This window comes from Pezoporus flaviventris, unplaced genomic scaffold (genome assembly GCF_033815535.1).
Source record: "Pezoporus flaviventris isolate CSIRO_AGI_PZ_B2104156 unplaced genomic scaffold, CSIRO_AGI_Pfla_v1 ptg000001l, whole genome shotgun sequence".
NCBI lineage: Eukaryota > Metazoa > Chordata > Aves > Psittaciformes > Psittacidae > Pezoporus > Pezoporus flaviventris.
This window is the reverse complement of record NW_026892549.1, coordinates 48286320-48312501: the sequence shown is the minus strand read 5'-3', so window position 1 is coordinate 48312501 and position 26182 is coordinate 48286320. Positions and strand designations below refer to the sequence as shown.

General features: G+C 43.4%; 2 protein-coding genes across 2 annotated transcripts; one reads left to right on the top strand and one right to left on the bottom strand.

The window, feature by feature from the left end:
* Positions 1-2903: 2903 nt before the first annotated feature.
* COQ10B (coenzyme Q10B) lies at positions 2904-14227 on the top strand. The gene is made up of 5 exons (XM_061456842.1): positions 2904-3054; positions 6736-6876; positions 8338-8530; positions 10957-11058; positions 13963-14227. The coding sequence occupies exons 1-5, from the start codon at positions 2969-2971 to the stop codon at positions 14128-14130; spliced, it is 690 nt and encodes a 229-aa protein (XP_061312826.1). The 5' UTR covers positions 2904-2968; the 3' UTR covers positions 14131-14227.
* Positions 14228-15994: 1767 nt separating this feature from the next.
* On the bottom strand, positions 15995-26157 carry HSPD1 (heat shock protein family D (Hsp60) member 1). Its single transcript, XM_061456828.1, has 12 exons — positions 26010-26157; positions 25216-25391; positions 22162-22414; positions 21521-21603; positions 20757-20852; positions 20248-20341; positions 19684-19852; positions 19232-19331; positions 18080-18325; positions 17589-17763; positions 16909-17087; positions 15995-16818 (listed from the first exon to the last, which is right to left on the bottom strand). The coding sequence occupies exons 2-12, from the start codon at positions 25387-25389 to the stop codon at positions 16666-16668; spliced, it is 1722 nt and encodes a 573-aa protein (XP_061312812.1). The 5' UTR covers positions 25390-25391; positions 26010-26157; the 3' UTR covers positions 15995-16665.
* Positions 26158-26182: the final 25 nt, after the last annotated feature.

Sequence of the window (26182 nt, the reverse complement as noted above, 5' to 3'; positions counted from 1 at the left end):
GAATATGTATGTTTGATCGCTCAACTGATCTAGCCATCTGCCTGTCCATCTGACATGTGAGGGTTAGATTGAGGCACACAGTAATTCCCTACCGCAAGAATTTAATGCATGTAACTATTTTAAGTAAATGTCACATGCTCGGGTTCATGATGAAGATCAATTTGCAGTAACTTTCTCTTGTTTCTTCAGCCTGACTTCCAACTTATGGGAGGCAGAATATTAGTTGCAATATTACAGTTCCTCAGGTATTAAACTGAACTGAGCTCAGGGGTTGCGGCCCCAGGGAACACTTCAAAATAGCAGTTTTAGAATATTCCATTTCCGACATAAAAGTGAGTTCTGTGCTATGAGAGCAAACAGGAATTGCACTGTGATGAGCAATGAGAAAACTGCTTTCTGCTTGTGTCTCTCCCACTGTCCCCCACCCCCCACTGCCAAATTCTGTATGCTGCCCTAGTTTCTTTGTGTCTGCCTGTCAAAGCCCTGAATATGTACTTTTGCTTCCTGCACAATCCTTCTGTCACAGAATACTGACAGGGTAGTAATGTACCAGTCCTATTTTGCCTGCCCGAGTTCCCGTCCCTTTCCCCCTCATAGGCATGTACGTACACTTCACAGACATTCCTGTATGGGTTGGAAACAGCTTGGATTTAAGAGACCATAAGCTTTGTAGATCTGGAAGCATACCCAAGTTAGACTTGTGAGGTCCTGCTTTACGTAACAGTTTCAGGTCCAATTTCATGACAGATTAAGCTATCGCTATCTGGCACTGCTGCAGCAAGAAGTATCCAACTACTCTGCCTGTCCTTGATTCACCTAGAAGTTTCTGGCACTGGTTCACTCAAAGAAGCCATGCTTATGACTACACCCTCCTGCTGATTCTCCCCAGAAGAACTTATTGGTATTCATTTTTTCCCCACACCCAGCACGAGCTGACATTAAGCAAAAAGCCACAAACCTGGTCTAAAGTTCCAATCCTTTGATTTACCCCAGGTCTGTGCTTGGCTTTATGTGCTGGGGTCAGTTTATTGATATTTATGTGTTTATTAAAGGGAACAAATTCTTAAAGAGAGGAAATATTTCACAGCAGCATCTACGTTTCAGCTCCATAAAGCTTCTCACACAATTTGAGCAAGAAAAAAATAGCACAAAATAAAATCTCTTCCAGTCCCTTGTTTCTGATGTCAACAAATAGTAAGGTAGAAAGGATCCTCCTCCTCACAGAAAAGCCAAAATGAGTTAAAAAACCACACTTCTGATTATGAACTTTTTGAAGGTGCTTGAATGAGAGCTGCTTTGTGGTTTGTAGTCTATGACCTGAGCACAAACCATCCCCACTTTGCCTGTCACTGCTGGTAAGGGCAGCCTGACAAACATAAATGCAAGATGGAGTGCGGCAGTCATCCGTGCTCCTAAGGTAATGTGTTCCCTGGGGGTGCCTGAGGATCCTTTCCTAGACTTTATCTAAAGAGGAGCCGGGCTCCAGGCCCGCAGGAGGCCTATGTCACAACTGGCACAGCACCCCAGAGCTGGCAGCAGGAGGGCGATGGGTAAGGACTGTACCAGCCCCTTGGAGAAGCAGAAAACATCACAGCCTTCCTCCAGCAGAGAGAACCTGAGGCCGGTGTCTGGAGCTGATCGCTTTCTTCCTGAGTAGTTAAAATAAATACAGCCTGTACTGCACTGGGAGTGGGACAGGGTGCGAATACAGCAGCTGGATTTCAAAACTGGCAGTGAGTACACACTGAAGTTTCAATGTTTTTTTGATTTTCAGGCCCACCAAAATCTTATGAAAGTGTAACAAGTGTAATCCTTTTCACAACAGGCTTACAGACAAATATTTTCATTATTGCTATGCCAGAAACAGTGCAGTGGTGCTATGCAAAATACATGAAAATCCTCTAGATTTTACATTGTAGCTCCTGATGAATTCAGTTAAATGCAAAATAGTTCATCTGCCCTTAATTCCTAGCTGTGTCATTTGCAGATCTTGTGACTAGCAACCTTATCATCATCTATGTGCAAATCAAGGATGGGTAAACACTGCGAAGTGCAAGTATAAGGTTGAGTTCAAGTATTACGCGCCAGTTCAAGGTCCCCAGTCAAGAGCTGAATAGTCCACCAACTGTTGAATTAAAAAAAAAAAAATACTGTTTTATAGAAATAGGTGTTGTAGACTCACTTTTAAACAACTTATGTGTAACGCATGATTGCATATAATACAAAATGTGTGACTGGACAGTATCTTAATAGTGGCTCTTCAATTGCAGGGCAGTTGTAAAACATACTTTTGTTAAGGGAGCCTGTATTTGAAAACTAAATTATGAGAAAGCGTAAGTAACAACACGACTTTTTCATGTCTATTTGTAGTTAAACGATGCTCTGCGACTGTAACCGGGTCTGCGGAGGCAGCGGTAGGTTTTAATGACGTTGGTAATCCCACACGCATCGAGCGGGAGCAGGCTAACCACCACAGCGCTGCATACCCGCGGGCGCAGCCCTCTGCTGAGGGAAGCCGATGTGACCCTCGCAAGGGCCCCGCCACCCGCCCGGCTGGGTGCCAAGGGGCCTTTCTAAGCCACTTGGACCGCCGAGGGCTCTTACCGGCTGCTCCGCTACCTGCTCCCGCAGTCCTTCCTGCGGACGAAGCGGGGTCCAACCCTCAGCCAGCCCTCAGCCAGCGCTGCCCCGCCCCTCCCCAGTCACGCGCACTGCGGGGCCACGCGGGAAGGGCGGGAGTTCGCTCGCACAAGCCCTATTATAGCCGCGCGCGGGGCTCGCGCGCCGCCGGGCCAATCAGGAGCAGCAGTGTCGTGACGGAGCGCGCGCCGCTCCCGCCATGTCGGGCCGGCCCCTCAGCGGCGATAGGCGGCTGGGCGCGCGCGGCGGGGGCGCGGCTCCGCGCTTGTCAGCCGTTAGGCAGCGCGCGGCCGGTGGGCGGGGCAGCCGGTGAGGAGCGGGGCCCGACATGGCGCGGAACGGCCGGTCGCTCGGCAGGGTGCTGGTAGGAGGGCTTGCTGCCGCCCCGCCGCCAGCGCGCCCGGCCGCTGTCAGGTACGCGGGGCGAGGCGGAGTGGCCGCGGGGGTGACAGATAGGGTCCCACCGCGGCTCCTCTCACCGCCGTGCCGCGGAACCGCCGCCGCGTCGGTCCCCGCCGCCCGCCGGGTGGCACCGCGGTAGCCCCGGGGAGCCACGAGCAGGGCCGAGGCCGGGGTGGGGCCGCCTGAGGCGCCCACTCCCTCAGCCCGCTCCACAGCGGCAGCTCCCGGGCGAGCCCCTGCCCGGCTCGTCCCGCCCGAGGAGCGGGGCGGGAGGGACGCTGGTGGCTTTGGGAAAAGAAGAAGTAGCCCCGGGTCCGCGTTCAGTGGGGGGAGGCTGAGGCGCCGCCCTCAGCTGCGGTACCTGTTGGCTCCTTTCATCGCGGCCAGTGCCGTTGGAAGAACAGGCGATTACCAGATTCTGAAGTTGCCTCTTTGCTCGAGGCGGTTGCGTAACTTTGAGCAATCTGTAACAGAGATGAAAAACTGAGTAAAGCGCCCGGATGTTTTCCACTTCAGATAACGCAACAAGTTCCTTATCCCCTGATCACATGTAAGGCTGGCTGGAACTACCTGAGAAACAAATATGCTTTGGGGGAAGGGTTGATCTTGTAACTGAAAGAACAAGCAGAGGGTGTTATTTTAAAACCTTAGGAGAAAAAGGGGTTCTAATGTTGCAGCAGTGTGTTTGTTAAATTCGAAGTCCTACTGTCATCCTCATAAACCAGTGAAAAAGTGGAATAGAAATTGGTTCATGATGTCAAATTTCAAGCATCTGGCATAATTATTACTCTGCAGCGGTATAATGTGAACTTGGACCACCATTTCTCACCTATTATCCTGGGTGTTTTCATCCTTTAGGTTGTGTTTGCAGTATTAAAATGGTTCTATCCAAACGTAATTGCTATTTTAAAAAGTAATTTATTAGAGTCTTGAGGGCAAAATCAATGACTGAGAAGATATTCAGTACAGGGAAGCTCATTAAGTAACTGTTTGCAAACTGGGTTTGAAAATGTTTCTTGTGTAAGGCAGAACCATCTTGCAGCTGGTTTTAAGCAAGTACAAGCTGAATCCAAAACAGCACTATATTACTTGTAGCTTTGAAGCTGGGGATGCTTTCACATTCTGTACCTGTTGTCAACTCAGTAGACCCCTTGAAGTCCTGAGTAGGGTCCTGAGACTTCAAGAACTCAGGTGGTAAGTTAGGCTCATTCAGACTGAGATGACACTTGTTGGCAACACTCATTTTTGGGGGATGGGAACAGCTGTTGACAGAGAATTTGAATCAGCTCATGTCTCACAGACCATAAAATGGCCATCAGGGACCACTAACCTGATGGAACTAACGGTTATGATAACAGTTTGCTCTTACAGCTAATTTCAGTTTTTATAGTCAGGAGTTCAAGATCGCTTTTTACAAAAATAAATTAATCTTCAGGCTTAGAAATTTTTGTAGCTATTAAAAATGATCACTGAATACAGATCACTTACATACATATACCATAGACCAGTAAATGTTTCCTCTCAGGCCATGGAATTAAGGTGAGACAGTGGTCAGTGCCCAAATGTTTACAGAGAAAGCAGTGAGTGGCAGGAATTGAACAATGCCAGCCAGAGCAGTGTGAGCAGATACGGTTGTGTCACTGCTGGAGGATAATATGGAGGTGGTCCTTGTGTCTGAATGCTGGTAAGGGCTTGGCTTTTCTTCTGTAGCCTTGATCAGGTTCACAAAACCATGTGTGAGAGTCCATTGGAATCCATGCTTTTGTGATTTCTTGAAAAGAGGGGTGCTTTCCTGAACTGGAACCAAGCCTAGCACACTGTCACAGCATCTGTTTTTCTTCAGATAAAATCGTGGGAGAGATGAAGCCTCCCCATGTTTGTTAGCATTATAGCCTCTCTTAACCTTGCCTTCCTTGAACGACAATGTAATTGTGAAAGGGATGTTGTCTTACGGCTGCTAAAAGATTACGTGTAGATATTGTTTTTCAGCCTTGTAACTGAAATGGCTCTAGATAAAACTGCATAAAAAAATATACTGGCATAGCATTACAGTAAAAATAAAACCAAGAATAGAAACCTGGCAGCTAATTTGGACTGTGTACTGTATGTAGTCCTGCATGGAGAAAATAATTTAAATTAGCTCTCCAGAATGAAGTCTGGTCCAAGCATTTGAACGCTTTCTATAAACCTGGTTGGGGCAGCTACAATGTTACTGGCACCCTCCAGCATTTCTATGAAAGCAATGCTCTTCCTTAACAGTCTTGTCCAGTCTGTGTGGAAAAAAAATCCAAACTATGTTCTCTACATACCTTGAGATGCAGCTGCAAACATTTGCAGAGTTACTTGTCTGGACTTTTAAAGTCAACCTATTATTTAACCTTTTTGATACCATACTTGTCACATTTTAAGTAACTCCTTTTCAACTGCACAGATTACAGTCTCTGTTGTCAAAACTCTCTCTGTATCACAGCTGCGTATTTATTTGTAAAAGGTCTGCACAGATTGTTTCTAATCTGCTGATGATTATTTTCCTCTGAACTCAATACCGATCTGTTATTTGCCTGTCTCCTAATACAGTGACCATATAAACCAATGGGGTCAGGCCCAGATTATTACTGTGTTTCTTTAGAATTCATAGTTACATTGATTTTTAATGAACAGAATAATAATTTAAATTGTTTACAATTGGCAACTCTAACTCACTAGACTACTTTGCTGGTTAGTAAAAAATACTATCTATCTGTTCACTGAGTTTAAAAAATACCCCCAAACAACCAAACAAGTGTAATGCTAAGTGGGGAAGGTTGGTTCCATTTTTGACTATGTGAATCTAGAAGTATGGTCCTGATTGTTTAATTAGAGAAAGAACAGAGAAAGACCTAGGTTGCTCTTTAGCTTATGTCTGTGGAATCACTGACAACAAATAGTGGCATATTTAGCTTCCTTGTGCCAAAAATCAGAGCCTTTGAGGTAGCATTTTGTGTCTTAACTGACTTAACCTAGGCAAAATCAGTGATTTAGCAAAATAGACCTATTAATCACAGTGGGTATTTGTTCGATTTTAGTGTAGCTGTTCACAAAGAACACAGAGGTACAATCTCAGAATTACTAGCATTTTTAAAGGTAATTTGTTACATTTTACTTACAAATACACTGTGTCTGAAGTTTTGCATGATATATTCTGAAGGATATGTAGAAAGCTGGGTAAATGATGCACTTTCTGAAAGGTCTTTCAGAATGAGATTGTCCTTCTAAGAGAAGGATGGCAGCAGAGGGATTGTAGCAGAGTTCAGCTTCATATCTCCAGGTGTAACCTTCTCTTTGCATATTCCAGAGGGGTAAAGTATTGCAGACTGTGTGTTGCTTTTGCTATTAAGGAAGCCTGTTCTGCAAGCTAAGTGCTTGTGAGGCTTGTACATGAACTCAGGCTGCCAGTGTTTAATGAGGGCCTTTGTATTTTACTCTGCCACTTACTTTCCTCGTGACTGGGGGCTATTTTTAGTTTCTCCTAAGGAAAAAAAAAGTCCCCCTTGTGCTTTTAATGATCCGTGTTCTCTTACAAGCATTTGTTTTTGCTTTTCCGTCTGAATCTGACGTTTTCTGGAACGTTAAACAACAGATTGTCTCACCTGAATGTATTGTTATTTATTTTGCTGACATTAAATGCATCTAAGAACATTTCTACTGTTTCAGACACTTGGCTTCTTGTGGTATTCTGATGACCAGAATTTCTCCTTCTCCTGTAAGGAGCCATGCCTTTTCAAGAACCTTCTTCAACATTGCTGCACCGCTAGTAAACAAAAGAAAAGAATATTCTGAAAGAAGAATTATCGGGTTTGTATAGAAGTGTGGAAAGAGAATTTATGTGCTTCTTGATTTTGTGTTTGCTGTGGTTAATCCAAAATGCTAGAAGTTAGACTGAGCATCCCTGAACACACAGGCCCCAGTGACTCTGCCCAACTGGAGACTAGAAAGGAGTTTTGACTTTTGGAATTTATAGAAATCAGGCTTTTCCAGTCTGAAACTGGAACTCAAACCCTTGCCTCACAGAAAGAAACTGCAGAAATAATCCTTCTATTCCATGAAAAAATGAAAATAACCTTGAAAGGGAAGAATACACTAGTGATTTAATCTGGTGAAATGGGAACAAATCAGCAAGTGTGAAAACTCTGTTCCCTTCTGTCCCAAATCCATGCCAGTGTTTGCACTTACATTATGTTGTACTTCTCACTCCTCAAAATTTTCTTCTCTTTGAAAGCAGGAAATTAGTTAGTTGTGTGATGAAGAAACTTAGGCATATAGAAAAAGACTTTGAAATCCTGTTTACCTTAAAGGTAGTGGGAAAATTCCAGCTCATTTAATGAGACTGGGATCTGCCCCCAGTCTTTGATCCAGAATAGTATGAACTGTTTGTTTAAAAGCATAATGTTTTTACTATGCTTAACATTCATTTATGTGATAGTTGTTGAACTGCAACAGATTTCCCATATTCACTTAAAAAGAGCCTTTGTCCAGTACTTACTGTTGAGTACTGTTGAACATATGCTTCATTTTAAACGCAGGTGGAGTTAAGCGTGTGCTTCGATTCTTTTCTGAGTCAGAACTAAAAACTAAAAACCATAGCTATGTAATACTTTGCCACGTTACAGTAGAATCAACTAAAATACTGCCACCATATTCTTTCATGTGATTTCAATATCCTACTTGAGCCAGGGGAGTTGGACAAGATGATATCCAGAGCTTCCTTCCAACCTCAGCTATTCTGTGAAGTTTTTCCATTGCATGTATTTTTAATTAAGCTTTTTTTATTTGGGCTAAAATAAGGAAAGTAGTGTTCCTCTATTTAAACCTTATGAAATATAGTACTTCAGTTCTGATACACCTTTTCTTTGTAGCCATGAAGTGTGGGTTCTTTATGTGGAATGCCTAAGACTGACCTAAATGAAGACTAGCTGTGCTGGGAAAAATATTTTTCCCATTTGAAACATATGCATATTTACCTGATAATACAAAAAGTAGCAGACACCAGGTTCACTGTTCACTAACTTTACTGCTGGATGTTGTGTGGTGTTTTGCTTCTTAAAGCAAAGACTTGTACAGTTTATTACTTTTTTTTTTCCCCTCTTAGTTAGCAAAGGTGCATTTTTAATTTCCAGAAACAAGTGTAGTGTTTGCAGGTGACTTGCATGTTCACTTTTCAAACTGCCTATGCCATTTATACCATCTTTGAAACTTTTAAATACTGAATTTGAGGTTAATATACCTTGTAACAAATGTTAATGTTTCTGTTTCCAGGTACTCTATGCAGGAAATGTATGAAGTTGTGGCTGTTGTGGAGAATTACAAACTATTTGTTCCTTGGTGTAAAAGATCAGATGTATTAACAAAGCGCTCTGGATACTGCAAAGCACAGTTAGAAATCGGATTCCCTCCTGTCGTAGAGACGTATACATCGATTGTTACCCTAGTGAGACCTCATTTAGTTAAGGTAACTGTTTTGCTGTGGGTTTTTTCTTAGCTGCAACTTTCTGTAACCTTTGAAAATCAAATATTCCAGAAATGTCTTGCTTCAAAACAAAATTTGTAAGGGGAGTGCTTTATGTGGCTCAAAATCTGTGTTGCTTTTAAGATTTTAGATTAACTGGGGAGAATTTTAATGTGCTTTTATAATATAACCGGGCAAATGGTGGTGGTGAGTTCCATTTTAATTTGCCTTTGCTGGAGAAACTGCAACCATTAATAAGAGATACCATTTTTTTTGGTTTTGTTATAATTTTCCTCTCTAAATGCAAAATTAATACTGACTTAAAAGTTATCTTTGACTGTAGCTTCTGATGCCTTAGCAAAATTGGTATCTGTCATTACTTCTGACAATTTTAACTAGTTAATATGTGAAGTCTAAAACCGAGCTGAAGACCTTGTTATTCAGTGTATTGAAGACAGAGTAGATTTAAACACCATGTTTTAGAATTACTCTGTTCAGAAGAGAAGCAGTTGTATTTCTCCTCCTTTCAGCTTTTCAAGAGCAATAATTAAAACAAAAATATAAAGGGAGAAATTTTAAATGGTGCCTGGATCTTCTAACTACTTGTTTGCCTTACGTGTTCAAATCTGTTTCGGCAAGGAACAGCTCAGAACAGATTCCTTACAGCAAAACTGCCTCTCCCTTCATTTGGCAGATCTTGATTATTTCTTGGATTAACTAGTGAAAATACTACAGTTATTGCTGCTCAAGATAATTGTTTAGATATCCTAGTTCACTTTTCTTTTTTAGGCTTCCTGTTAAAAGACGTTGCTTACAACAGAAAATAGGTATAGGTTTAAGTACAGGAGAGACATAAGTTTAGAAAGGAATATGCTAAGTGCCTTTACTCAAGGTACTTACTGATTCTGGAAAGAAAAAAGTCGCACTTTACTAAGAAAGTTGAGCAGCTACAATGGAAAAATTTGCATTTTACATGCTGACTGCTCTCCATTTCTACTCTTTCCTGACAAGACTGGACTCTCTTCCCTTCTAATTCACTCAAATGGGGAATTATTGTCTCAGAAAAGACCACAGAAGGGGTGAGGAAAGCCGTTTCTTTAGAATTCTTCCTCCTTGACTTATTAGCCTTTTCTCTGCTGGGATTGTTTTTCTCATAAGTTTTCATTATATTCATGTAACTATAGGAATGTTTCTAGAGAAACAACTACTTTGTTGCTTGGACAGTGAAGTTTGGACTACTTCACTGGCCTCAGAAATAACTTTGGGCAAAGGCATCTTGCAGGCTGGTCTAGCATAGCAGGCTATGGATGACAACAAAATGAGCAGTGGAAAAATCACACTGGTAGCAGCAGCTACCAGGGAAGCATGGAATGCGTTTGCTGCTTACAAGGCTGGGAGGAAGGGGGACACAGTGGCAGTTTTCCTGTTCTTTTTGCCCTTCTGGCAGCTGCATGAAAAGCAAACCCAGCCCTTTGTGGCCAATCTTCCCTCCACTCCTCCCCTTTCTGCTGAAGAAGTAGCAAGGTACTGCATCTCATTCCTGGGCACAAAAATGTAGGCATTTTTGTGCTGCTGATTGATCTTGGAGATGGCTTACCTTACTATGGCTTTCAAAGCATGAGCAATACCTATTCATTATGTGTAGTCTTGTTGGAGCAGAGCTGCTTGTGGTAGCAGGAAGAACTTGTAAAAACAAGTTAAAAAAGTAAAGTTAGAGAAATTCTCTCTAGAAATTCAGAGCCAATTGAGATTACAGCCTCACAAAATTAGCTGTATGTGCCAAAAGAAAAATCAGTGACAGTAAAATCAGTATTGTCACAAAAACTATGAAGTTGACTACAGCGAATACTTTGTTGTCTTGAAGGAGGATTGTATGCAAGCATTCCTGAAATGTTAGGTATGGCTTACTGGTAACTAAAAGTCAACATATAAGCTGATTATGAACTTGAGTGTAAAGTCTTACTGCCTTCATGGTAGCTCTTGATCACAATAGTATCTTGTGACAGGTGATGCTTGAAGTTTGTCTTCAGTGAGGTTTATTTTGATGCTAAGTATTCCTGCATCCTGAGACTACCAGTCCATATATCAGTATATAAAGAAAAAAAGTACAAACCCAGTTAACATCCGTATCCTTTGCTTAAAGCAGTGTTGTTCAAAATTCTGGTATACAGCATTATTCTGATGTTCCGTGCATCATGCTAGAGATCTGTTTTATGACTCTCAACAAGATTTTTTCCTCTCCCTTAAAAGGAATTTAGTTATTTTGCCATAAATAACATTGGGCAAATGGGATCTCATGTTGGCTGCAGTATGAGAATAATTTTAACTATCTCGTGACCTTCACTCTCTAACAAAATGCAAACTACAGTAATAGCAATTTGTCACATCTGTACAAGCCTAATTGTAGCTTCACTTTTTCACTATTTTAGGCATCCTGCACTGATGGGAGACTATTTAATCACTTGGAAACAGTGTGGCGTTTCAGCCCAGGTATCCCTGGTTATCCAAGGACATGTACATTGGATTTTTCAGTAAGTAGTGGCATTCAGACTATCACGTGCTCAGAACAGGGCATAGAAACAGTATCTTCAGCTGTGCTTTTTTTAATTAAATGTGTGGTACTCCTTCGTTTTTGTTTTTATTTTTTTAACAGATACCCTGAAAGCAAGTTAGTTGTAGTCACTACTAGCCAAAAACTTTTGGAAAGTTTACCATATGGAAACCACTACAATGTCCTGTAGAGATAGCAGTCTTCTGTGAGGAGTCCATGTATCATGAAACAGTCTAAGGACTGGCATCTCTTACCCTACAATTCTAAACATGCTGAAGTTTTTAGTCAAATACAAAGGGAGAAATACTAAACATACTTTGCTATTTCCCCTTTAATTGCTCTATAACCTAAGTGTTCTTGGTACTAGAAAGCAGGTATTCTGTTTGGCCTTCAGTTTGATCAATTTCATTTTCTAGCTTCTAGTTTTACTTTTTGATGTATTTTTACTCTTACACCTTCCTTTATAATGAAGGTATAACAGATTTTTTGCTTGCACCTCTATGAAGGGATATCACTGCAGCTCAAAACTATCCTTCTTTAAATCCAGTACATGATTTAGCCTGTTACTCCTAGACAAATTGTCTTTCACTCAAGTTACTGCTTTTCCATTTTGTCTATGTAGTCTGTCATCACATTGTTTTCTCACATTTTATAGTGTTAAGGGTAGGTGTTGCATCGAGCATGTAACTAAACTGGAGTTCAGAACGGGATGCAAAATTGCACAGAAATGGGTTGATCCTGCTGCCCTCTACTGGGATTCTCTGCTTTAAAAATTGTCTTCCGTGAATAAAAAAACCAGCTTTTGGAGTATTTGTAAACTAGCACATTAATTTCCTCAGGTTAGCAACTTTCAGCTTATTGAATTCATACAGTTCAACTGTAAAAATTAATCTATAGGCAGTCCAACAAATACATTTCTCATGGGATTTGCCAATGACATTTGCATGTTACTTGCTTGTGGTATTTTCATTTCTCCAGGCAAAAAAGTGTCAAATCCTGCTACTAACCAGTACATGTAAATGTTTAAACACTGTCATCTAAATATTGAGTCTGTGAGGAGAACTCCCCACACCACCTTTTGACATTTCAGATCAAGAATTCCAGCTAAAGGGAGCCAAAACTGGGCTTAATGTGGACATTTTCACTTTCTTGGGGAAAAACTACCTCTACTTCTTACTGCTTACCCCATTTTGAGGTGGCAGAAGCAAATGTAGCCAGCTGAGAAGCAGACTGAGAAGCAGACTGCTTCAACAAAGCCTAGTCCTGACGGACTCCAACCCTTGCTAGTTACTGACCTGCTGTGTTACTTGCCTCTGAGCCTGTGCAGTTAGGGATGATAAGCATTTCACAACAACCTTCTCAAAACATACTGTGCTATTACAGATACTGGAGAGAAAACTTTGATTTCAAGAATGCTCATTTGCTTTACAAAATATGAGTTTTGGGTTATGCTGGTTCCCACAAGCTACTGTATCCTGTTTTGCTAGCTTGATGGCAGAAGACATATACAAGCAGCAGAGAACTAGTTTGGTTTCAGCTCCTAAATGACTTGGTATATAGATTGAAGTCCACCACCATTTTTACCATGTGCAAACTTTGTGTGTACTGTACCTGAAGTTTTTACATAGTAACTGAACATGATGCCAAACTCCTTATCCCTGGCCTGCACAACTCTACATGCTCTGAACTACAGCGTTCATACTTTCAAAAGGCACGTTAATTTTACTCATGCTTGAGGTCAGGCAAATTGTAAGTGAAGCTACACTTGGCTTACAAGCCAAGTGGTTTAATTACTTGTGTGCTCCTGTGTTGCAGTTAATGTGCATTACTCATAAGCTATTTGAGAGCAGCTGCATTTACTCAATATAGCATTTAATCTGCTGATTTTTCAGGAGTGACAAAAATACTTCAATCTCAATCCAAAAGACATGCTATAGCAGGACTGATAAAATTGCAGAAGAGCAACCTGCTTTTCCTGAAAAGTCTGTAATCATTTTGGGAAGCTTTGTGTTCCTAAACAATACCATTCCATGGCCTTAGGGGAATGGTATTTAGCTAGGCTGAAGGCCAGCACAGCACAAAAATGTAATTGAAGACTATTAGACATAAAAATGACCTTTTCTTCTGAGGGTGGAGAGAAAAGGCAGTTCCCTGCATGCCCGCCTTAACAGTTAACTGCTGCATTAGCTTCAGTTAAAATGCAAGATTCAGTAGCTAGAAGAAAATGCAGAAGCTCTAGTGCTGTGGTAAGAGGCCCAAGGGTGCAGAACAGAGAGCTTAACCTTTATGGCTATAGGCTGACATTGCCTGCCTGTGTCAGGACAGCGTGTTTTGGCACACACAATCAAATTTGTATCTCGTTTGAACATACCATAACTACAGCTACCAAGATGGAAAGACTGATTTAAAATGCTGGTAGTTCACAACTACCTATTTCGAGCTAGGTTTAAATGGCTCTTAGGTTTGCACCAGCTTACCTGTAAGTCTGTTGCCATGCCATGCAGGACTTTCTTCAGAGAACTTATGGCCCCCGGGTGAATCCTGTGTGCAAAGTAACTGAGTTATTTGTTGTCAGTAAGTTTTCATTATCCTGACTGTGATGCATCATTTATTAAGTAAAATAGAGTTTAGATAAATGGAAATGATTACCTCAAAAAACTGAAAGAAGGGATTCTAACTGAAGAGCTTGGGGAGACAGTCCTCTGACAAAGGAATAAGGCTTTTCTTCTCAGACACACTCACCTATAGCTCTGTTTTAATTGTTCTTTCTCCTGCAGCTTTCAGACTAACTGGAGATGCTTTAATGAAGTTGTCTTCTTCTAACAGCATTTTTTACCACAATGGTAGACATAGAAAAACAATTCTTCTCTATTTTCTTAAACAGGTTTCTTTTGAATTTCGTTCACTTCTACACTCAAAACTTGCTACGCTATTTTTTGATGAAGTGATAAAGCAGATGGTAGCTGCTTTTGAAAGAAGAGCATCCAAGCTCCACGGTCCAGAAACAAGCATACCTCGGGAGCTAATGCTCCATGAAGTTCATCAGACGTAAAGGGAACTGCAAGAACCTCCATTACAAACTTGTCTGTACGCTTCATTTGTTCAAGAGGTGCTGCGCTCCTCCTTCGGGGCATCTATTTCATACCTGAGCTTTGTGTGGAATTTTATACTGTACAAACCACACTGGTTCAGCCAGATGTATACAGAATGTTCAAGCCACGATCAGGACAAACTTAAGGCCTTATCAACAACAGACACTTGGCAGTTTCTATAACACAAGGTGTCACAGGCTGCCATTTATTAACTTGTCAAACAGTTTGTGTAATCACAGCCTAAGTTCTGCCTTATCTAAGGTTATGGGAGGATTTTTTTCAGCTTTGTAACATACTTGTTTGGGGATTTATTTTTTTTTCAGCTTTGTAATATATGACCTCAAATTTAAGTTATTGTTAGCATAAGTCTAACTTAACAGCATCAACTCGGCCACCTCTGCCCCAGTGAAGGGAAGTGCGCATTCTGGGTCTGCAGATCATTAAACAGTCTGTCAGCCATGGAGTAGCAGGTGCTTGTCAGCCAAGGGAGAGACAAGGGTTAAGTCAGGAGTCTCCAGCTGCTGCTTAACTCTGAACAATAACTGCTATAGAAAGAACACCACAATCTGAACACTCTTGATTTTTCCAGTAATTAAACATTAAGGAGTATATGTAATGTGAGGGGTGCCATAAATCAAGTGCAGTGATTCCAGCGGTAGCCAGTGGGTTGTAGCTGTCTAGGCTTCAGCCACCACTGAACACATAGTACATTTGGCAGGTGGAACTTGCTGAACTGCAACTTTCACTGTCACACACTGCACTGGGGTTGGGATAGATACATCTCATCTAATGTAATCACTTCCCTGTTCCAACCCAACTTTAACCCAAGTAGATGAGCACTGCAGCTGTGAGAACTAGAGCAGATACACAGTAGTCTGTACACAGAGCTATCCTCCCTGGACGGAAGGAACAAGATGTCTTCCACTTACTGCAGGTAAGCATGCCCAAGGCCAGTTGTCACTACAAGCCATACAACAGGGCTAAATCTTAGTTCTGTGGGTTTTTTCAGTACCATACTACTATTTAATTATCAGTCCATTACAACAGTAAAAGCTGTCTTGATTAAAAAAGATGTATCTTTAGCAGGTCTATTCCTGATGTTCTTTTTAATCCCTGAAGAAACGTAAGTGAATAAGGTCTGAACAGGTTTTAAAACCTGTCTATCTGCTGCTTTGCATTACCCAGTTTCTTTGCGAAGATTAGGTGACGCTTCTGGTCCTTTCTCCGGTGTCTGGAATCCATGTGGCTACTACAGACTGGTGTATTAAATGACATGGAAGGTATCCTTCAGGACAGACAGCCCCAGAGCAGTTTCAGACCACTTTTCCAGAAAGAGCAATTGACATTTCACACATCCTATCTGTGAAAGATAGCTTTTACTGAAGGTAGGAAGCTGGACTGAGAGGTCAGTTTTATAGCACTGAGAAGTGATGGTGGTTGCCGAGACAATGAGAGACGAACAAGTTTGGAAAGCAGAGATGACTTTACACATCCATGTTAAAAGCTGTGGCAGGTCAGCATGTGGCAAACAAAGCCATAACATAAGGGAAAGCAGCATCTAGTGCAAAGTCATTCAAACTAAATCCTTGAGCCAATTACCAGGAAGCTGAAAGACGACACTGAAGGGCTCAAGGCAGGAGATAACCACATATTACACTTCAGCAAGAGAAGTATTTAAAAACCCACAGCCCTTTCTTAGCAAAGAGGACTTACCTGTTTCATATCCTCAGGGCACGTTTCCTCCCCAGCTATGCAGTGGACCGCCCATTCCAGCACCCCAAACAAGCAGTACAGACAGGGCAAAATAAAGTCAGTGCACGGGCCTGATTTTCAGAGCATAGTTTAATATTTCAAAGAACCGCAGTAAGATATTTCTTACCAAAAGTAAAGTCGCTTGTAGTTCTGAGAAACATTCTGGACAAAGGAATGTTTCCTGGAGGGAAAGGCCCTGTCAGCTTTCTAGTAAATCTGAGAAGCAGCAGCAAGGGTTTAAGGTTCTCCTGTGACTGTGGCTTTGGGTGCAGATGAATAAGGTGATACCGTTTGTAACTTTTGAGCAGCTTGTTTTATTACAGAAAGGTCACATAACTGTGTATTTGCCTACTTCGTACACAATTCTCTAGTCTCACGCACAGTGGCTTCCAAGTTCTTCCTAGTACTGGCAAGCACCAATAAATTCCAAAACAGGATATCAAGTGCCTTAATTAAGTTTCAATCAGGAGCGTGGTAGATGGATCTTGCACCCAGTTATCAGGAATGTACAAATGTCTTTATTCAAAAAATACAAAATAAATTATCTGTAGGCATGGACAATGACTGTAAACAATTACATGTGTGTTAAATGAAATCCAGTAACTGATGGTTACAGTGATTCTTTTCAACACCAGCCTCACTGCAGTCACTATCCACCCTCCCGCACTGACAGCTCAAGTTCTTGAAATCAGAACTGTCAAGTCTTTGACAGCCCAGCTCATGATGCATCCCCATCCCAGGAATTAGAACATGCCCCCTCCCATTCCTCCACCCATCCCACCCATTCCTCCCATCGCCGGCTCCTTTTCTTCTTTCGGCATCTCAGTGACCACTGCTTCTGCCGTCGATAAGAGAGACGCAACACCCGCGGCATCCATCAGAGCAGTTCTCACAACCTGAAAATAGGAAAGAAAGAACTTCATCCCTGCTGCCAGCACATGAGGTGGGAGGAAGGAAAGCTGAGAATCAAGGCTGGTTTAGGTTACCTTTGTGGGGTCTATGATTCCTTTTTCTACCATATTTACAAAGTCCCCGAGCATTGCATCGTATCCAACTTCTGAGGGACTCTGCAGGATTTTTTCAACTATTAGTGAGCCTTCAACACCCGCATTCTTTGCAATTGTCATTGCTGGGATTCTCAGTGTTCTCTTTATGATTTCAATGCCTGTAAGAAAAAGGATGTTTACAATTACGTGCTACGTATGCTGCTCCTACTGCCAAGGCATGCCCTCGTGTGCTGGAAAATCAATACATGCAGAACCCTCTGAGCAAGAACATGCGCCGTTTTTATCTGCTACTTGACACTTATCAATACATGGCATCTTTGCAGGATATTCACACGTAGTTTTGGTCCTGGAACATAGACCCTTTCCCATCTGCTTTGCCACGCAATCTCTTAAGTGTTCTTAGACTTTATATCCACTTGCAGTGGTGCCAGTCAAATCAATTCTTCCATTAATGGTTTGCAGTTCTCTGCAGGGACTACTGCTGCTTTGTTTTTACTGGTTCCTCCACACCCAAAGCAGGGATGCAGCAAAGCTACTTCCTACTTCCTATCTGCTTCTAAAGATGCAACTCCAAATTCAGTGAAAGCAACCCGTCCTTAAGTCTTGCAATGCCTCAGGACAGGAGAATGTCTGTTCTTAACACCTCCAACCACACTTACCAATTTTCTGATCTTCATTAGCTGGAGCTAAAGCATCTAATGCTGGAATGCAGCGAAGCAATGCACAGCCACCGCCCGGAACAATGCCTTCCTCCACAGCTGCACGGGTCGCATTCAGGGCATCGGTAACTCTGTCCTTCTTCTCATTCACTTCAACATCACTGGTGCCACCAACCTGCATGCAGCAAACCACACATCAAGGTCCACACTCTTGGCGTGGCTGGGGGAGTACCGCTGCACAGAACTAAGTGGCACTGAAAAGCACCAGACAGCAAACCCCTGCTCTCCCCTGTACCTCAGCACCCTAAAAGCCAAAGTAATCAACTGCAGCTGTGTGTCTCAACAAGTTCTTAATACAGAATCATAGCACTGTAAATGTAGTCAAAGTGCTTATCCCAACCAGCTGCCAAGATTGCACAACCCTCACAGAGTCGTAATTTGCACTGGCAATGGAGGACTGATGCCCTTTCCCAATAAGTTTAACTTCTCACCTTCAATACTGCTACTCCATCAGAGAGTTTGGCCAACCGCTCGTTCAGTTTCTCTTTTTCGTATTCGCTTGTGGTAACTTCCAGCTGTTCAATGATTTCCTGAATGCGTTTTTCAATTTGAGCCTTTTCGCCCTTCCCCTTTAGGAGCATGGTATCATCCTTTGTCACAATGACCTCTCCAACTTTACCAAAGTCATGAGGCTGAATATCTTCCACATTTAGGGTCAAACCCTCTTCTCCAAATACCTGAGACAAATTATGTGAAAGGTTGGAATTCCCAGCTCCTCCATACATGCATTTTTCACTCAGAAACACAAACACGTACAGCAGGCTAACAGTGCAAAACAATCACACCACTGCAGCCAAGCTCAACAAAACTCTTCCCTTCTGCTAACAGAGTTCAAGCATGTGGGTACCTCACAAACTGGCCCTCAGAACAGGGAACTGCCCCCATCCTATTCATGACTGACTCATGTAACACACCAATTCCAAGCGCTTGGAGAGTGGAGCCGTGTTAGAGTCCTGCCTTTCAGAAGTTATGGATATTGGCACTAAACCGACTCTAGACTACAACTTGTTGGCTTGTTACTTTGTGCCCCTCTTCTTGACATTAACCATTAAGCTTAAACATGAAGTTTTAATTCAACAACTACCTTTGGATCCCAGTATCATGCTATGAAGTGTATATAAGGAAAATGCAGCGTAAAGGGACATTAATCAGCCCATCAACTATTTGCAAAGTTAGACAGATATCCCACACATGTGAAAGAACTGTATTTGCCATACTTGAGTCTGGGCAATTGTGAGACCATCAGTTTTATATCAAGAAAGTTTTGCTATTTCTAGGCAATTTCCATGAAGTTCCTCCACCCCCTTAACAATGTAAACATTGCAAGTAAGTTGTGTGTAACTTCAGCCAGTTAAAAAGACATATTGGTCATGGCTGGCCAGGGCTGTACTGCACAGCAGTTACCAGTAACTGCATTTAAAAAAAAAAAGATTGAAACATTAGAGCTACTGCTACATTCCTGAAAGAAGAGGACACTGTGTCCTCTAAGACAAGCCATGGACCTAAAAATAGACATTCCTTTCCTCCTTAAATACCATTAGCATTTCTTTGAGCACAAAGCCAGTTAAAACATCATTACTTACAGCACCACCAGTAGCAATTGCCATATCCTTAAGCTGGTTTTTCCTGTTGTCTCCAAAACCCGGTGCCTTTACAGCAACAACCTGAAGACCAACCTTCAGTCTGAAGAGAATAATTCAGAGAGCAACACTTCACATGTGTTCAGAACAAGTCTAATTACTAAACCAAACGATTTCAGCACAGCTCTAGCAAGCAAACAAAGAGGCCTTCATGAACTGAGCTGGTTTTGGCTCAAAAAGGTGGTCTGGAAACAAGCAAAGCTCTGTCCAGACTGATGCAAAGTATGGCTGTGGGCAAAAGCTGTTGCTCCTTTGGTACTGGTAAGAGACCAGACCACAGCACTGCACCACAGCAAATTCAAACAACATGCTTTTGTATATGTTCCCTTAGAAGGATGGATATGCAAAAAAAAAACAACCCTTATTTGTCCAAAAGAATGGATTTTAAGCCTTACCTGTTTAAGACTAGAGTGCTGAGGGCTTCTCCATCAACATCTTCAGCAATGATGACCAAAGGTTTGCGGTTAGCATTGGCAATTTCAAGAGCAGGGACTATGGACTGTACACTAGAGATTTTCTTTTCACTGATTAAAACATAAGCATCCTGGAATTCACATTTCTGGCCTGCAGAAACAACATGCAGTAACTGAAAAATCCCACTGTAAAAATGTATCAAGCATTCTCTTAGGCTGAAAGAGTTACTTTGGAGCAACTGTTGCACTTCACAACAGCACTGAACACAAACTGTTTCATCCAGGAGTCCAGTTTCAATTGTACATTGCTCTGGGATGTCTCAGAGCCAGCTCAATGTCAGCACCAGCACTGTCCACACTCAGCAGAGAAAAAAAAAACACCTCAAGACTCCAACCTCTTACCAAGAGTTAACACTTTCTGATGAGGAAGGACCCCTGTTCCATTTGCTGTTATACACAGTGTAACAGACTACAGAGCCTTTGCAACAGTTACTCTTGCAAGTTCCAAATAAAGATAAGGTACCTGACACCTTAATATTAACTCACCTTTGGTTGTATTAATAAAATACGGCGAGATGTAGCCTCTGTCAAATTTCATACCCTCAATGATTTCCAATTCATCATTTAGAGTTTTTCCATCCTGTTTAGATGCAAGAAAGTCTATGTTAAAGATCCTTTATTTACAACACAGGCACAAGTGTAGTTTTAGGATACTATGCACCACAGAATGAAAGGCTCTGCACCACATCAGTTTTAGGATCATAAAATGGTTTGCGTTGGATAGGACCTTACAATCATCTAGTTCCAAACCCCCTGCCATGGGGCAGGGACACCTCACGCTAAACCATGTCACCAAAGGCTCTGTCCAACTCGGCCTTGAACACTGCCAGGAATGGTAAGAATGAACAGTGATCAAATCCTGATCTAAATGATCTGCAGAGGAAGGAACTACAGCAGGATACTATCTGAGCAGCAGCAACTATATCACATGGCACAATGTCTCCTAAGTGGAGACAGTTGCTTTGCACTTGGTCCCTATGTTGGCTGGTTCTTACCTTGACAGTGATCACACCCTTTCGACCAACTTTTTTCATTGCATCGGAGATTATATTCCCAACTTCCTGATCTCCATTTGCTGATATTGTGGCAACCTGAAACAGAAAGCCATTTTATCTCGTTTCACAAAGCAAGTGGTTTGGTTCCCTACTACAAAGAAAATCAGAACAACCCGTTTCAATTTTCCCATTTCCTGACAGCATGGGACAGGCTGCTGCTGCAGGACACCCCCACAGGACACAACACCACTGCTATGAGAACTTGTGGCTTTTGACCCTGCACTGGGCTCACACAGGCTATCCCAATCCACAGCCATGGGGAGAAGAAATAAGCCACAAGGGCCAACACATCTAGTGCCCGAGACCCAGCTGGGCACCAGGCACCCACCTCAACCTGAGCCTCTCGCAGCAGATCTGCCACCCCCTGTAAGTCTACATCCATCTCCCATCCATAACCACATCTGTGGTCTCATCACTTCTTCCCAAGTAAGACAATTAAAGACATTCTGGAATGAAACTTGAAGAAAGCTATCCAACTTCTAGCAATGTAAGGGAAGGCAGAACACTGGGAATTTTAAGTAACTCAAGAAAATAAACCCATTACCATGAAGACCATTCAATCAAACGTACTCTGAACCTTGCTATATGAAGAAAAATACCATCAGATCTGCACACCCTAACTCCATTAAACCTGAACTCACAAAACATGTTTTGAAGAACAGCTATATAAACTTGGTTTAAGTATTTTATTGATTGACTTTAACCTGTGCAATTTCTTCTGGAGTTGTAACAGGTTTGGACAGCTTCTTCAGTTCAGCTATGACAGCATCAACTGCAAGCATCACCCCTAAAGATAAACAGAACATTTGTGAGTGAATAAACCAGGGTATACAGCACAGAAACAAGCCAACATAACCTACCCCCTAGCAGTTTAACTTTTAAGCCAAAGTCCACATTGCAAAACAGATCAAGTCTGCACATTCAAAAGCAAGTGGCTGGCAGTTCTAGTTCTGTATATATTGTCACTTGTACACATAATGATGATGTTTTGGAATTAGTGGGACATACTTTCCATTATGACTGAAATTCATGACGACTTTATTTACACAGCACCAGTAAATTTATATATTTCTCAAATTAATTAAATGCAGAAATGGCTTCACCTGGAGTTTACCTGTACCAAGTTAAACAACTGCATATAAAATAGTAAAGAGATTAGGAAAATAAAGAACAGTTCAGAGTAAGTTAACAGAAACAAGGGGGTTCTCAACACGTTGTTCTTCATATAAAGCTTCATGTGGGTCACCAAAAAGAACGTGACTTATTCAGGAGGTCAGTCAAATGTAGGATATGAAAAGCCAACAAAACAGGGCTTAAACACTAAAAAGAAGGGAAAGAAACTCACCCCTCCTGATTTCTACTGGATTAGCACCTTTGCTGATCTTCTCAAAGCCTTCCTTGGCAATGGCACGTGCAAGTACCGTCGCAGTAGTGGTACCATCTCCCGCTTCTTCATTTGTGTTGTTGGCAACATCTTGAACTAACTTGGCTCCAATATTTTTGTACTTGTCTTTTAAGTCAATTGCTTTTGCTACTGTCACACCGTCTTTTGTCACTTTGGGACTTCCCCAGCTCTGTTCAATAATAACTGTTCTTCCCTGGGGGCACAAAGAACAAGTATTAAATTAAAGGCACATGATCCACAGCATACGACTAAGAGTTCAGCTCAAGATCCTTCTGAACAGCCACAGCAGAACAGAATCACCCTAAAGCACAAAGCTTTCAGCTGCAGCTTTTTTCCCAAGCAGACACTACCAAGGTGCTGCAGAACTGGAAAACAGCTCCAAGGTTTTATACTCCATTCCCCCTCCATAATGCCCACAGGCCTGGAAGTCTGCAGTTAAACTAAGCCTGGCCTTACAGAAAAACATAATTGGAGACATTCCCTTTAACAATGATATTTTCACCTAAAATCAAAATATATCAACATAATGAACTGAATTTCAGAATTTCCATTGCATCACAATAAAAAGTCTACGTGATTGAGAAACACTAATAGAAAGCTCAATTCATTGCACATTCACAGGGTTGGGGGAGAAGCAGGCACTTACAAACCTCATTAGCGATTAGCAAAGGGAACTGAGAACACTTAACAAATCTGTTAGTGTGCTGCAATAACTTCTCAAGCACTGCGAGCTAACAAGCCTTTCTTCTCCCAGCCCACACTTGCACTCAGCTGAAAGGCTGGACTATCTTATGCAGCACCTACAGGCACAGTTAATACAGGAAACTATGGACCGTTCAGTGAACACAGGACAGTGGCAGATGCATCTGCACAAGAGGACTGCTTGTTCCCAGATGAATTCAATAGCTTCAACAGCTGCCCCGATCAACCGCATGCCACTTTGAGCTGGAGGGGCAGCAATGGAGGAGCCACCCCTTTATCCAGCACTGCCCTGAGACTATCCAGCAACCCTGACACCCGGAGCTGTCAGCAGAGGGGAAGAGCAACTGCCCTCGCTCAGCACCATGGCTCCCCGATGGTCCTGCAGCACAAGTTCCCTCTCACCAGCCCTGGCTCGGGGATGACTGTGCTGGCTCGTGCCCAGGAACTGCCACAGCCCATCACACACCAGCGCGCATCGGGCCCCGAGCGCAGCGCGCGTCACGTGCTGAGCCAGCCAGCTAAAGCCTCCGCGCAGCGCTGCTGCCGCTGTGTGTGCGCCCTCGGCTCCTCCCTAGCACAGAGCCCACCCACAGCTGCCTCACGGACTGAACCAGCTCTGGACTCCCGCCATGCACGAGGCTGCGCTGCTTCTGAGGTACAGCTAGCCCCAGAAGCGGCTGAAGAAATGATAAGCTTCAGGCCTTGAACCTGTGAAAGCTTTACCTAATTCTAGCTGTTACAACACTTATGCCAAAGTAATGCACCATCTGACTCCTTGCTGTCGTTTTATCTGAGATTCAGGAGGGGCAGGTCAGAGCGGTTCAAGAGGAAGAAAACTCTCTCCCGAGGATCCTGCTGTGGGTAAGCTCTGAATTTATTTTGCTTAATTTTATTCTGTATTTTGACACGGTCTCATTCCACATGTTTGCTTGATGTGGAGAACGGTACAACAAATCTTCTCGTATCCTATCGTATTAAGTCACATACACTCAACAGACACCTTTTATCTGTGCTTCTGAAGCAAGAAGCCCCACCAGTAAACACACACACGTCCGGCAGCTCATGAATCCAAGTATTTACATAAACTAGTCCTGATAAGGAACTCCATGTCAGCTGCAATACCAAAGGCTGTGTGACACTGCAAACCACATTTGTTTCACCACAGAACAGTGCCAGAGGGAATTTTCCTCACCACAGTGATATTTCCTAAAAACGCTGGAAGCAGAATCAGCCACCTCAGCGCAATCCCTACATCTCACACATGCATGAGAACAGCCAAGTGAGAACACAGGAACAAAACCCCCACAAGGTTGCAGTAAGTTGCATCAGGAACTGCCCTGTAACCACTGGAGTGATGCTGAGGCATTCCAAGCCATCTGATCCACAAAAAAAAAAAAAAAGAATTAAATTAGCCCACTGTGGCTAAACTTTGGTCCTTTATGGAAATCAGTCACAGCCTGCTGACATCACAGTCCCTTAACCTTCATCTGCTCAGCTTCTGGCATCTTTGCTTTGAATAAAGATAACAGAGCACCAAAAAAGTGCAACAAATACATGAATGAGTTTTATAGACGCCAAGCAGCCCTACAAAGAACTAACATACATACACTGTTATGTGTACAGAGATCCCTATGAGCCCAAAGAAAACTGGTGTCTTTCCCTTCTAAAGGGATTTCATTTCAAGCCTTACTGCACATTGCATGACTGTGCAGAATACAGCAGCCAGGCTTCCAAAGACCTAGATCTTACAGGGATCAGACACTGTGTCCTCTCCTGGAAGGCACAGGAACTAATGCCACTGCCATGGAACTTCACTTAAGCTGGTAACATTTACCAGCCAACTGAGAACTCAGCATTACCTTTCACCTAATAAGGTGAAAGTACTATTGAAAGTGATATAAACCCATAATGGATATTTATAAAATCACACGCTATTTCACCCAAGTCAAGACACAGTTACCCACTGCCTTGCCACACGCTATCAGCTGAGCCAGGGCAACCTACAGTGCACATCCCCATAACCTTCACACTGCTTTAACAAATAAACTGCCTTTCTCTCAGTGATCCAGTTAATTTTACTTGATAGCCTTGAAAAGCACAGGCGCCACTGTCATTGCTCAGGTGACAAAAAGGAGAACATGGCTGCTTGCAGCAGTGTGCCCATACCCCACACCTCGTGGTATGCACCTGCGGGTGGTAATAATGCGGCTCCATCAAGCTAAAACAACTGCTTTCTACTGTGGCGCCTTCAACCAAGTCACAGCGTTAACATACAGTAAATTCTTCCCTTACCTTTGGCCCCATGGTGACTGCTACAGCATCTGCTAGAAGATCTACCCCCTGAAGCATAAGAGCTCTAGCATCTGCTCCAAACTTAACATCTTTTGCATATGCTCGTGTTAGATGGGGGGCGAGTGCTCTGGACACTGGTCTTATCTGACGGAGGACTGTCGGTAAACGGAGCATGTCTAGAAGATTAAAACAAATACAGAACAAAATGTGCCCGTTATATTTCTGCACATCTACTCCTGGCATAAAAACGAGTAAAAAGCATTCATGAGGTAAAACAAGTGACCACGCGCTTTTAGCGCTCCTGCTGGTTCAAGTAGAGCCATATATAAGTGACTAAGTTAACAGGGCTGGGGAGCCCCGATGCACCCACCGAGCAGCTTGCAGCAGCCCGAGCTGCCCCCCCCCCAGGCCTTGCCCATCGGCAGCACAAAACAGCAGGAGGGCCCCGCGGCGAGGCCTCCGCCCAGCGCGGGCTCCCGAGTAAATGCAAAGGGCGGCGGGAGCGGGACCGGGCCCCGCGGGCCCCCGACCACATGGTCAGGACACGAGCAGCAAGGTCAAGAGCCGCCCGCCCCCTGCCGCCAGCGCGGCCGCGCTGCAGCGCTGGGCCCCGCCGCACCGCCCCACACCAGCGCCTCGGCCCGCAGCCACGCTGCCGCGCACCCGGAGCAGGCCCAGCCACTCACCACGCGGGCAGCCCAACCCCGAACGCTAACCCGTACCGCAAGGGGAACGGGCCGGGGGCAGCTCCCCCTCTCCGGGCAGGGCCGGACCGCGCCAGCCACCGCACTCACCTGGGGGCAGCGCGGGGAGAAGCAGCGGGCACCTCCACCGACCGGACCGGGAGCCGAGCGAGCGGATCTACGCGCAGGAACGGGAACGCGCCAAGCACTCACTACCTCTGCCCCGCCCCGCGCCAGCCGCCGGCCCATGTGGGGCTCCGCACCGCCCAGCCCGGGAACCAGCA

What these genes read in the sequence shown, in the direction of transcription:
- HSPD1 (XM_061456828.1), bottom strand. Translation starts at nt 25,389, where the DNA reads ATGCTCCGTTTACCGACAGTCCTCCGTCAGATAAGACCAGTGTCCAGA. An exon ending in TCCAGTAGAAATCAGGAGGG is followed by an intron (nt 21,604 to 22,161) that starts GTGAGTTTCTTT and finishes GTTTATCTTTAG; the next exon opens with GGGTGATGCTTGCAGTTGAT. An exon ending in GAATCATAGACCCCACAAAG is followed by an intron (nt 16,819 to 16,908) that starts GTAACCTAAACC and finishes TCCTATTTTCAG; the next exon opens with GTTGTGAGAACTGCTCTGAT.
- COQ10B (XM_061456842.1), top strand. Translation starts at nt 2,969, where the DNA reads ATGGCGCGGAACGGCCGGTCGCTCGGCAGGGTGCTGGTAGGAGGGCTT. An exon ending in GCGCGCCCGGCCGCTGTCAG is followed by an intron (nt 3,055 to 6,735) that starts GTACGCGGGGCG and finishes CTACTGTTTCAG; the next exon opens with ACACTTGGCTTCTTGTGGTA. An exon ending in CATGTACATTGGATTTTTCA is followed by an intron (nt 11,059 to 13,962) that starts GTAAGTAGTGGC and finishes TTTCTTAAACAG; the next exon opens with GTTTCTTTTGAATTTCGTTC.